Raw genomic sequence first — 13,397 nt, 5'->3', positions numbered from 1 at the left:
TCATCCAGGACTGAGTCTCAAATGAACCACACAAAACAGTCCACGGTCAGGCGGCAGCAGTGGCCCACACGAGAAGCATCAGTGCGGGTACGTGTGTCACAGTGCAAACCCAACGTTATTGCTGGAACACAGCTCCTTCAGTGACTAAGTCACAACACACAGAGCTGCAGCAAAAGAGGGCTGACTATACACTGCACACCAAGATCACAGCTTCGGGAAAGTAACGCCCTGCGACAGGGATTCTCAGCCCAAGGGGCTTCTTCAAACACCCGCTCTGAGCTGAGACTCTCAGGGAGTCACTGGGTGGGCACAGCCCAAACCTCGGCGATGCTGGGGGGAAGAGGGAGGTGGACCACCGTGCTGGGGGAACCCCGGGCTAAGTGCCACTTGGCTTTCAAGCCAATCACCCGAAAACATCTTCTGCCTTTCTTGAGAAACAAACAGAAAAAAACCCCAAAGCTGAAAACACCCTCTGAATGCAGTAAAATTTCTGAATGTAGCTAAGGGAATTAGCTGAAAGTAGAGCAGGCTGGCGGAGGTGATGCCTTTGCTCCCTTCCCGGCAGGCACAGCACAGGGTGGGGAGGCCGGGTCCCTGCTTCCCAGGGGCAGCAGTGGCCACCGTCCCTCAACCAGTAACTCCAGCCTGGAGTTCCATACCTGCCACGCTCATCCAGGCTTCAAGTGAACTGCCCTTGACAAATGCCGAGTAATTCAGTTCTTTATTATAAAAATCTCAAAAACGTCAGCCTTAACTGGAAACCAACCTGCTACGATGGGACCAAAGGCAATCCTGAAACCTAAATTCCCTTTAGAGGAGGAAACAATGCTCACCCCACCCAGAAGTTACTTCCTGGCCTCCACGTGCAGCAAACAGTCTGCATCCTTAGGAAACACGGGAACATTCCTAGAACTCTAAACATTCGCATCTACTACATTCAAGTCCACTGAAGAAAACAAAAGGATAAGAAAAACAGGAACAGAAGAAAAGAAAATGCACTTCACTTTCTACTAGGATAGGTATTCAGAGGCTGCTTCAAATGAAATACATTTAATTCTAGCCCGTATTCACACTAAGTATGATCTCTCTGCAGGCCCAGATGCAGCCCTGACTGTGACCCACACAGTGGACACTCAGCCCTGTCACCCCGCCCAGGTGGGCACAGGTGAACACAGGCAGCCGAGGCTGAAGTGTCCCTTCCCTTTAATCTTATCTTCACCACATGTCACAGTTTCTAACGGTCCAGGCCCACAGAGTTCTTTGAGGGATTAAACAGGAGGGAAAAACGGGGAGAAGCCCACAGCCATCCCCGAAGAGAAGGTCAGCCCGTTTCCCGGGCTGTTGAGTCTCCCGACCGAGCCCGGTCAGTGTTCTCCGGTCTGAGCGTAGTCCTCCGTGACCCGGGACAGGGCGCTCAGATACTGCCAGCTGAGGGCCGCCAGGAGCATGACAACCGACAGGTAAATGGGCGAGTAGTGGCTCCGAGAGATGAGCTGACGGTTGGGAAGAGTCCGTGTCCTGATCGAGGAGATGATCTGCCTTGTTTTCGCAGAACGTGGGTCGGAGTTAGGGATTCTGTGAAAAATCTGTGGAAGAAAGAGAAGAAAACAGTAAGTCCCAGGGACGTTATGAACATCCGTGTTCACTTCTTACTACAACCTGAAACAGCTAGGCAGTTTATGCCCATTTTACCAATGCGAAAAACTGAGGCTCAGAGAACACAAAAGTAATAACCCGAAGTCACTCCACTAATACGGCAGGATGTCAGCGGGGCCTGTGTGATCCCATGGGCCATCCGGGAGCAGCAGGGTGGCCCCACAGAGCCCCACCCCTGGAACCTCGCAGAGCCAGGGACGTCCACGTGGCTCGCTGAGGCTACAGCAGAGCCACACGGAGGAGGGAAACACACGGCACAGACCGGGCACGGGCACTGAGGAGAACGCGATGGACTCTGGGGTGTGCGCGGCAGGCGAGGACAAAGCAGGGCCCCCGAGAGTCACCCTGGAGGCACCCCCGTCCCTGCACACCCTCCCCTCCCAAAGCTCCGGAACCCCTGCTGAGCCCAGGCCGCCTCCCCACGCCTGCAAACGCTGCTCCTGCTTAGGTTAGGCCCTCCCATCGGAGCTTCCACATCGAGCTCCTGCCTCTGTGCTTGAACCCTAAAACCCACTCATCTGCCCCACCACGCCGTCACCAAAGAGACCTACAACCCCTTCTGCGTGACAGCCTCGGGGGTTCCTATCCCCGGCCGGGTGAGGCCTGAGCTCCCGAGCGTGCCCCTGGCCCTGCCCAGGCCCCCGCGCACGCCAGTAACAGCTGCCTGCGATCGTCTTCCGTGTGCGATGCTGCTGCTTCTGTTCCCTCCCCGCTCACACCGTTCCCTCTGCCCCGGGAACGCTCCTCCCACGTGCCGTCGCCGGGCTGAGTCTCACCTCCACCCAAGTCTCGGCCTAGGTAGCTGTCTTCTACAGCACCTGGCCCGGATGCCCAGGTCGGGCCGAGGGCCCCCTCGGGTATATACTCTCCCCGTCGCCCACGCCGGGCCACCATCTGCGCGTCTCCCTGAATGGACCGAAGGCCTGAAGGCACCGCGGCTTCCTTGCCTTTCCATCTCCAGCCCAGCCCTGTGCCCGGCACACAGCAGGCCCTCGATCGACGTTTCCTGCCTCAAACCAACCGACCCAGAGGTCACTAAGGTGGGACGCGACGGGGACCTGAGCCCAGAAGGAGGCAAAGCGGATGAAGGGGACGGAGCCGGCATCTATTAAATCATTATCTTCAGTTTGTCCATTACACGATGGTGTGTTTTTCCCACAAACGTTCTCTTATATTCTTGCCCCCCTCACCCCAAAAAGCACAGCTACAATTTAATATAGCGAGGAAATCAAAGAACACGCTGACAGGAATACGCCAATGACATCTAACATCTAACGCGATGCTATGAAGCACAGCTACAGAGAGAAGGGCACACGGGGATGAAACTATCATTTCTTCTCAAAAATTTTAGATGATCGAATTATGCTTATAAAAAAAGGCCAAACAAAAATAAAGAAATCAAAATTCCCTTAAATTTTTCCCCCTCGCTTTGTCCTTATTAGCCTATACATATAAATGTACAAACCGTCACATATTAATACACACATTAATGTAATAATATGATACACTGGTGTAGTTCCTTTTATACCTCTTGCTACGCCCATATAAGCGTCTATACAAACACAAAACGTCATAGAGATGTATTATATAGTATACGTACTATATATGATTATATATGATGTACAAATATATGACTATATTATCCATATCAAATTATACATACAATTTTATTTAAAAATTAGATTACAAACATACTGTTCTATAATTTGACTTCCTTCACTCACATGATTTTTTATGGACGTTTTTTTAATGCTAGAACCCACAAAATAATGTCATTCTTTTTTTAAACACAAGCTGCATAGTATGAATGTGCTACAATTTAATCAATTCATTCCCAACGAGGCATGAGGACAAAATGCTCCAATAAGCACTGCTGCACATTTTCTGGTTATTTTTTGTAGGTAAAGTTCTAGAAGCGCTTGGTCAGAGGGTAATGCGCACAAAATTGTGACAAGTATGAAAGCGTAACCAGAACAGCCAGGATGTGGAGATTCCTGAGGTGGCTTAGGGAGAACAGACGACGACATGCAACAGCCTCCAGGCCACCTGGATTCCACGATTACGTGAAAGGCAATGTCATCAGACAACAAAAAGAAGCTAATGAGCAAGGCCAGAGCTGGAGGAGCCGGAGAGCCCTTACGTGGTGAGGAAACACGAAAATCAAGAACGAACCCCAGGAAACACCAGCAGCAGGAGCCAGAGGACCAAGGAGCAGGCAGAGGGGTAAGAGGTTGAACTGGGGTCAAGTGTCACAGAAGCCAAAAGAGGAAAGGGCTTCAAGGTGAGAGACCCACAGTGTCAAACAATACAGTGGGATCAGCCAAGAGTAAAGAAAGTGCTCATGAGATTTGTGCGCTGGGTTGGGGGGAGGGGGTGTGTGTGTCATCAAATCACTTCGGTAAGAAAAGTTCTAATGACAAAGGTAGGAAACAAAAGTTACCATGAAGAGGCTGAGAAAAAAAAAGGGAATCAATAACGTTAAGAACACGTGCCCTGGGACTTCCCTGGTGGTGCAGTGGTTAATACTCCACGCTCCCAATGCAGGGGGCCCAGGTTCAATACCAGGTCCAGGAACTAGATCCCACATGCATGCCACAACTAAGAGTTTGCATGCCACAACTAAGGGGCCCTTGAGCCGCAACTAAGGAGCCCACCTGCCGCAACTAAGACCCGACGCAACCAATTAAATAAATAAATAAATATTTTAAAAAAGAAGAAGAAGAAGACCTGCCCTTTCAAGAAGCTTAGCTGTGAAGGAAAGGAGAGGGAGCGGGGGGGCAGAGAGAGCTGAAGTCCAGGAGGAGTTACCATGTGCCCGCTGTCTGCAGGGACTGACCTGAGCGCAGATATACACTGAGAGGCAGGGGCGGGGGAGAAAGGCGGAGGAGCTCAGGCAAGAGGGCAGGAGGGAAAGAGTGCTGAGATGGGGGTCAGGACACAGACAAAAGTGCAGCGAGGTCAGACATCCCATCGCAAATTCACAGCATCCAATCCTGAGTTCACGGCATCCAAACCCAAATTCACAGCATCCAGTTCCGTACTTGCTCACAGGGTTAAATACACAGCTGGCTGACAACGAGGTAGGGAGCTAGAGCCGTGCTCTTCAAACTGTGTTCACAGGAGCCACCTGGGCATCCTGCTATGGGCACATTCTGACTCAAGGACTGAAACGCTCACACGCCGGCAGGGGACGCAGAAGCCGGGAGGAGGACCACACTCTGAGTCACAAGGACCCACAGGGACTGAGAGGACCGGCCACAGCCAAACGGGAAGCTCCACCCGCTTGAAGAAGTTGGCCCTTGCCAAGGAATCATCTTTGGCAGAGAAGGAAATAAAAGTTTCTGGCTGTTTGCCTGAGCATTTGTTTCTGCCCCGGAATAGCTGGTTGAGCTTCTCACCAGCTGCCAGGTAGCCAGACTGGTTTCCAGCTGAGGCTGCTCCAGAGGATGAGGGCCTGAGGGGCAGCTCCCCTGCTCAGAGGATCTGGCTTCGCTCCACCTCGTCCTTTACAACTTAGAGTTGCAAGAGGAGAACTCTGAAGTCCCCTGCAGGTGCGTCACTGCTACAACCAGGGACCTGAGGGGTAAATGTCTTCCCGTCTTACTGCAAAGGACAGACGTGCTCAGTGAGGAGACACGGGAGTAAGTTAACGTCTGGCCACCAGCAAAATGCCTGACAATGTGTGGACTTCATACAAAAAGTCTTCATTTGAAATTGTATTGACAAAATGTCCTTGGGCTCCCCTGGTGGTGCAGTGGTTAAGAATCCGCCTGCCAATGCAGGGGACACGGGTTAGAGCCCTGGTCTGGGAAGATCCCACATGCCATGGAGCAACTAAGCCCATGTACCACAAGTACTGAGCCTGCGCTCTAGAGCCTGAGAACCACAACTACTGAGCCCACGTGCCACAACTAATGAAGCCTGTGCTCCGCAACAAGAGAAGCCACCACAATGAGAAGCCCGTGCACCGCAACGAAGAGTAGCCCCCACTCCCCGTAACTAGAGAGAGCTTGCGCGCAGCAACGAAGACCCAATGCAGCCAAAAAAAAAAAAAAGTCCTTAAGGCTGATACTAAAACCATTATCACATTCTATACTTGAGACTTAGAAATTTTCAGTTTTTTGAGTCAAATCAAGTTATCAGTATTTCCTCCAAAATACCCTGAGTTTCACTAGAGTAGTTTTATAGACTTAAAAAAAAACACTCATTTATTTATTTGGCTGCGCCGGGTCTTAGTTGCGGCATGCGGGATCTGCGTTGCCACGTGTAGGATCTTCGCTGCGGCATGTGTGTGGGATCTAGTTCCCTGACCGGGGATTGAACCCAGGCCCCCTGCATTGGGACCATGGAGTCTTAACCACTGGACCACCAGGGAAGTCCCTAGAGTAATTTTAAACAAAATAATTCATGCCCTAGATCAGAGGTCAGCAAACTTTTCCTTAAAGGTCCAAGAAAGTATTTTCAGCTTTGTGGGCCCCCTCTGTTACAGCCACTCAGCTCTGCTGCTGTAGAGCCCTGAGAAGCCACGGACAATACGGAAACAAATGGGCATGGCTATGTCCTAATAAAAAGGCATTTACAAAATCAGGGGGTCAGCCAGTCCTGCTCTAAATCAAACTGTGAATCATAACTGTAGTCTGCCCAGCCCTGCCCTAAATCAAACTGTGAATCACAACTAGATTTAATTCCAGTAGTTAAGGAAAATACCTAATAAAATCTGAAGTTTAATATAGTATGGAACTGCCTACCACAGTTTTTAAAACATCGTTTTCTAAAATCAGTGATCAGAATAAAACTGCAAAACTAAAATATTCTCTGAACTACAAACCATATAGAATGTTTCTAATTTACATAAAATGGAGAAACAGTGACTAAAAAAGGCACTATTCAGTTTAGAAAGGGTAATTCAAGCCCTTAGAATCATGGTGAACAGTGTAGGCTCTGAAGTCAGCCAGACCTGGGTCCAAATTCTGGCCCCAGCCGTGGGGTTAGGGCCTCAAATTTCCTTGACATTAATAGTATCCACCTATTTGGCTGCTATGCCAGGCACAGAGTATGCCCCAAATAAGTGCTGGCTCAACAGTGAACCCCAATCTCCCAAGTCTCGTCAGCAGCAGTTTTTTGGTCAATGGCTGAACATATTCATCTAGTCAGTAAAAGAATTTTAGGATTTTTAAAAAATCTAATTTTTCTCTTATACCTTCTATAGGTGCCTCAGGCAGAAATGCTGAGGTGCAAAACTTGGCAGGTGCAAGACAGGGAGGGAATACAAGAAGAAGGTGCAATGTGCAATGGAAATCAGAGGAAGGAGTTGTTTTGTAGAATTCTGTTTAGATGAAACTGCTGCTACAAATCTCATCCCTGTCAAAGCGTAAGCGGGGGACTGGAAGGGTCAGAAAACTAGGGGCAGCAGTGACCTGCGGGGAGGGAGACCGTGTGTTTTCATCTCCTTCTGCAGTATTTCAGTCTTCAGTAAGAACCAGCCTAAGGATCGCGGGTGTCTACGCACCAGATGGCAGGAGCCACTCACACCCCAGCGTGACAATCAAAGATGTCTCCACACATGGCCAAGTGTCCCCCAGGGGAGGGGGAAGCCAAATCACCGCCATTTGAGAAGCCCCGCTCCAGGGCCTGGCGAGTAGAGTTCTAGCCTCTAAGAAAAAGTTCTTTTGAACCAAGTCATGTATTACACCCTCCAGAGCTGGAGATTTGACTAGAACAAGCACGTTCTGTTTTACAGGATGGTTTGGGCATCTGAAATGAGATCTGCATTAGAAAATTTAGAAATAGCTGCAGCTTGATGGTTTTCCTTTGCTGAATTCCCCACGATGGTTTCTCAATTGAGGTCCCTGCCATAGCAGAAAGTACTGGACCGGGTGTCGGGAGTGTGGCCTGGGGTCCTAGATCCACTCAGATGCTGTGTCAGCAGCCACAGCCTCGGCTTCACACGCCTCAGTCGTGAGACAAGAAGCCTGGTTGGCCTCTAACTTCATCTTCCGACTCAAAAAATATGATTCTCCTGGGAGCTCCGTCCTAAGGCCTGGCTTCCTTTATCCCCTCTGACCAGGGCACCGGGCAGCTCCCAACACCCGGCTCTCTGTGCCTGTTCTTCCAAATGAAGGACACCAGCCCGTCCAACACCAATGCCGTAACATTGTGAGCTGTTAAGATCATCTAATTTCCAAACATGAAATGTTTAAATAGTGATATTATGAAATGAAAGCCCACCTCTTCCATGTACTGGTGTATTATAGCTTTTACAGCTGGCATGTTGGTGGCATCCATCATCAGGGTGACTGCTTGCCCTTTTCGTATCTTCACCACCCCTTTGAATACCTGCTGATTATTGTAACAGGCAGCCAGAGTGGCAATGGCCATGACCTACAGATAATGAGAGAGAGAGAAAACACTAATTCATCTCATTTCATGAAAAAAAGTGAGAAACTGCACTGTAAGCAATCATCATGAGAAGGGAAGAGAACCTTCGGTAGAAAGTGCCAAAGGGCTAAGATGCAACTAACCAAGAGAAAATACCCACAAAGAAAGCATGTCAAGACTTCTCCCTTTCCCATGTTTCCCTTTCTCAGCAAAACACAGAATCAAGTGCCCTTTGCAGTCTTGAATAATTCTATAGTTTAGTCACGATATTTCCTTTTTATTTGGAAAAAACAAACACAAGCCAATGTAACATTTTCCATGCTGGGGCAATGGGTTATTAGATCTGAAAAATAGATATTCCAAAATAATATCTGGAAAGTTTTTTCTATTTTGTTTTTTCTCCCTATTTTTCCTACAATGAACATAATCATTATACATTTAAAAAAAAAAGTAGCATGGGGGTGGCAGGGGACAAAAGAAAGGGGGCTGTGTAGTTTCCCATGCTCAAAGGTAAATTATTTCTAGGATAGATGGAAACATAAGTCTGGCATAGAGTTTAGTTCCATCAACTGGTCAGATTGGTCATGAGAACAAGACGAAACCATGTTTCCAACTCAGTTAAATCTTATAACTTTCTTCATTTTATTTGAGTTAAAACCGGAAATAACTGGTAAAGACATTTAAAAAGTATAAGCTCCTAGGTCCACAGGACCAGGTTCTGTTATCCCAAGATCTGGGAAAAGGACAGCCAAAATTAGGTCCTTAAATAAGACTTTTTAGTAACAGCTTCACCTGTGTTTCACCCAGCACTCCTCATAAATCTGACTCAAAGCCCTAGATTTAATTGTGAGAATAAGCATCAAACTAACTCGTTTAGAAAAAAGGGTTCTAGAAGGTTCTGGAAAGAAGCAGGCTTAACCTCAAGGCTGACCTGAGTGTGATGGCCATGGGGCAGAGGGGAGGTGTTGTGAACGTGCCTGCCCTTGACAGAAGAAAATACACTAGAGTCATTTTTTTGAGGAACCACATTCCTGAATACACAGACCAAAACAGTACACGCATTCTAGGCATGCCATCCCCAGCACGCCACCCCGACCCCTCGGCCTCCCCGATCCACACCTGTGGAATAGCACAGAAGTTGAATATGCTCTGGTTTCTAAGTCGTGAAAGGTAAGTGATGACGTCAGGGATGTGGTGCAGCGTGCTGGCTATGAGCTCATTCAGGCACTGCACGGCCAAGTCCATGTTCTCTGGCTTGGCAAAGTCACCCAGCTTGTTCACATACTTGCTCCAAGCCTAGGCAGATAAAATGGAAAGACAGATCAGCACGTGCACAGGGGAGCAGTGTACAAGTCCCAGGAAAGGATCTCTGTGTGTAAGAACTGCGATATACAAAGCCTGTCTTAGCTGCTGCCAAGTCCGTTTTAACCTCTAGGCAATGTCTATTATGACTACAGTCAAGATCTCATCATAATCAAGAGTAAGTTAAGTATTTGGGAAAGTGTCCCTTTGGGACAATTAGTGCAGCATGTACTAAGCAATACTTTGATGACCTCAGGCCAAAGAGGCCTCCTTATTTGCAAGGCATTGGTCTGTTCCCGAAAACATAACCAGCTATAACAACATCAGCTACAACAGCACTGCAAGCTAAACATTAAACATTCTCAAGATGGCCAAGGCCTCAAAATAATTAATGATTAACATTACATTCCCAGTTCTGATAAGAACACTGCTGAACAAGCGTATGTGGGGAAATGAGCTGAGTCTCTACTGTAAGAACATTACCTCCTTGACCTTAGTGACCTGAAAATGAAATAACATCCTCAACTCCAACAATAGAATTGGTTTGATGATCTTTAATAGTATTTAGAGGATTTTCTGAAGCTAGCAAATAATGTACTTTTATCCTTGGGTATTCTTAACCTTCCTAAAGAATAACACTTACTGTAACTTTATACACTCCCCCAAATAAAGGACTAGGCCTAAAATGACTAAGAGATTCTATGGTAAGTCACATTTGCTATCCATTCTTAATTTGCACCTAAACCCACTCAGATTGCTGGTACAAGATTGTCCTGCAGAACCTGGAGAAAAACGTTAATGAGCGCCTACGTTTCCATCCACCAGCTTCAACAGCTACTGACACTTGGCCAATCTTGTTTCAGCTATACGGCCCCAGCCCCAAATTATTTTAAATTAAAGCCCTAATATATCATTTTATCCACAAATACTTCATTATGAATATCCAAAACACTAGGAACCTTTCTTGTACATATATCTTATCACAACTAAAAGTTAACGATAAATATTTAATACAAATTATCCAATTAGCAGTCGTATTATCCCACTGTCTAATTTTCTTTCCACTTGGTTTCTTCCAGTAAGGACCTAAACGAGATTCATATGTTGCATCTGGTTGATGTCACATAGATCTCGCTGCTCAGTTTTTATTTCACCCCTCAATGGGGGCCCAATCCTGGAAGAGAATCCTGACTGGCCTGGGTCCACGTCCAGTTCAAGGGGGCCAATGCACTCCAGCTCTTCCAGGCTTCCCCATGGCCCCCGTGGACTTGCCCACAGCCAGAGAAGGAACACCCATTCCTGTTTCACCTGTTCTTCTCAAGTGGGTCCATCCCACTGTCCACTCCTTCCTTCGGGTCCGAGACACCCTGTAGCCACCTTGGCTTTGTCCTGCACAGGTTTTGCAGGTTTTGTTTTTGGAGCTGGTGTTTTGTCTGCACCCATTTGTGTTTTGGAGCTCCTGGGGATGCTTTGTCACTTGTGCTTCTGGACATGCTATCCATTGTTTTGGATACATCTGTTTCAGGTTTTTGGTTGAGTTTTTTTCAATCTTTTTTTTTTTTTTTTTTTTTTGGTGAGAATCTGGGAAAATCCAAACACTATGACGCTGCCACCATCACAGTTTTACAAAATACAAAATTCCAGCTAATAAATGCGGAAAGGATGACAGAATTAAGACAGCACCATTCAGCATCTCCACTGATAACGGATCCAGGCAGTGACCACCAAGGAGGAGAGAAAGAACCCATCACGTATACGGAAAAGAAGAGTAAGTTATCGTGAGATTTTCAACAGACGGTCTTAAAGCAGGAGAACATGGAGTAACACATTTAAGAAACTCGAAAATGTGAGCTAAAAACTTTATATGCAGAAAAAGTGCCCTTGAAGTATAAAGGACAAACTATTACCAACATGTATAAACATAGGGAAGTACTGTTCTTTTTTTTCTTCAAAATTCATAAATATTAATGGACTTCCCTGGTGGTGCAGTGGTTAAGAATCCACCTGCCAATGCAGGGGACAGGGGTTCGAGCCCTGGTCCGAGAAGATCCCACATGCCACGGAGCAACTAAGCCCGTGCACCACAACTACTGAGCCTGCACTCTAGACCCCACGAGCCACAACTTTCTCTAGTTGCAGTGAGTAGAGGCTACTTTTCATTGCGTTGTGTGGGCTTCTCATTGCGGTGGCTTCTCTTGTTGTGGAGCACAGGCTCTAGGCGCGCAGGCTTCAGTAGTTGTGGCACGTGGGCTCTAGAGCACAGGCTCAGTAGTTGTGGCGCACGGGCTTAGCTGCTCCGCGGCACGTGGGATCTTCCCGGACCAGGGCTCGAACCCGTGTCCCCTGCACTGGCGGGCGGATTCTTAACCACTGTGCCACCAAGGAAGTCCCTAGGATACCATTTGATGGATTAAAACAAAAGGTAAATGCTGGGGTAAAATCAGGAGACAGTCATAAGATTTCCTAGCTTTCCTTCTGAATAAAATCAATGTCAAAGCCCTCCCTTTCCCTGTCCATTTTAAATTAAGTCAAAGATCCACTCGTCTCTGATAATGAACATCTGCAGTGGGTGCCCATCTGGTGCCTCTTCTTGCCATAGAGTCCTTCCTTCTTGGAGGAAATCCACATGCCCTACATGTGTGGGCAGACATACTCCAGGTCTAGACCGAGTGCTCAATGCTCTGGCTACTGATTAAGGGATGGGCATAGGAACCAAGCCTATGAGTGAGTCATGGGACGTTATACCCACCACTGGACAAAGCCTGTCCAAGAGGTAGAAAGGGGACAAAGCCTTATTACATAGTCTGAATCCCTGGATGCAGCCCATCCCCCTGAAGCAAACTAAATCCTAACCTAGTCTACACCGTCTCCTATGCTGTCTAAGGGAGCTTGATTCGTGTTTCTGTCAGTTGCAACCAAAAGGGTTTAATGTTTTGTTGTCAGAGACCATTCAAAAGTATTTCTCCCCAAATCCCCTGAACCTATTACCTCTTGAGGCCAGAACTCTCTTCCTTCTCGCTGGTCTTCCAGATAATCACGGATGATGTTTGTTTTCTGCAGAAACAGGCCCATAGAGTTGGCAAGCTCTGTGTCTTCACCAATTAAGGGATCTTCTAACTCTGAGGCCGAGAACAGACGAGAAAGGCCAATTCCCACCAGCCCAGCAACATAGTGACAGTACTGTAAAAGACGATTTTTAAAGTACTTTAATAATGAAACTTTTACTAAAACAGAAATGCCAGAGATCATTATCTACAAAAAAACAGGTTCCAAAAAGAATGTAAAAGATCTCATTTTGCTTAAAAAAACCACATTATACACCATGTACATGTAAGGAGGAAAAAACATTCCAAGAAGGATGTGCACAAAAGACTTAACAAAAGTGATCTCTGGCTCATGTGATGTTTCTGGTTTTATTTATTTCTTTATTTATTTTACTGTATTTTCTATATCTGTACAATACACATGCACTGCTTCTAGAATAAAAGGTTATTGAAAAAATAAACTAGTACAGTAAACTTTTTGATATCCCAAATTGGGAGTGAAGGCCATGAGGGAATAAGGAATATTCTAACAGAAACTAGAATACTAAGTAGAATTTAATCTTGAAGACATTTTAAGATCTTGCAGTGTCTCAAGATCCTCATTAAGTAAAAGAACATAGTGGTAGTACTTTTTTTTTTTTTTTTTTACATAACAAGGATGTGTTTTATTTATTTTTTAAATGTACTTTCCTAAGTTATTCACTCATTTTTTAAAAAAATTTTAATTAATTAATTTATTTAGGCTGTGCTGGGTCTTAGTCGCGACACTCGGGATCTTCAGTTGTGGCATGCAGGATCTTTGGTTGAGGCATGCAGACCTCTTAGTTGCGGCATGCATGTGGGATCTAGCTCCTTACCAGAGTTCGAACCCGGGTCCCCTGCAGTGGGAGCGTGGAGTCTTACCCACTGGACCACCAGGGAAGTCCTCAAGGATGTGTTTTAAGCATGCTGCATATTCGGTCCTCACAAACGTCTTCTGGGGCACATTCAATAATTATCACCAATGTGCAGATGCAG

The 13,397-nt window shown here is 46.7% G+C and overlaps 1 protein-coding gene across 3 annotated transcripts in view; it reads right to left on the bottom strand.

Moving 5' to 3' along the window:
- Positions 1–702: 702 nt before the first annotated feature.
- Positions 703–13,397, bottom strand: part of FDFT1 (farnesyl-diphosphate farnesyltransferase 1) — a 33,881-nt gene continuing 21,186 nt past the window's right edge. For all 3 annotated transcript variants that reach the window (XM_081237871.1, XM_081237872.1, XM_081237870.1), the window contains 4 exons: positions 12,325–12,516; positions 9,154–9,330; positions 7,885–8,037; positions 703–1,586 (listed from right to left, as the gene is read on the bottom strand). In XM_081237871.1, the coding sequence (XP_081093997.1) occupies positions 1,365–1,586; positions 7,885–8,037; positions 9,154–9,330; positions 12,325–12,516 (744 nt within the window). In that variant the 3' untranslated portion in view covers positions 703–1,364. The remainder of the gene's footprint in view (positions 1,587–7,884; positions 8,038–9,153; positions 9,331–12,324; positions 12,517–13,397) is intronic.

This window comes from Mesoplodon bidens, assembly GCF_964165515.1.
Source record: "Mesoplodon bidens genome assembly, chromosome: 6".
Lineage (NCBI taxonomy): Eukaryota > Metazoa > Chordata > Mammalia > Artiodactyla > Ziphiidae > Mesoplodon > Mesoplodon bidens.
Note: the sequence above shows the minus strand (reverse complement) of the source record. Positions and strands in the feature narration are given on the sequence as shown.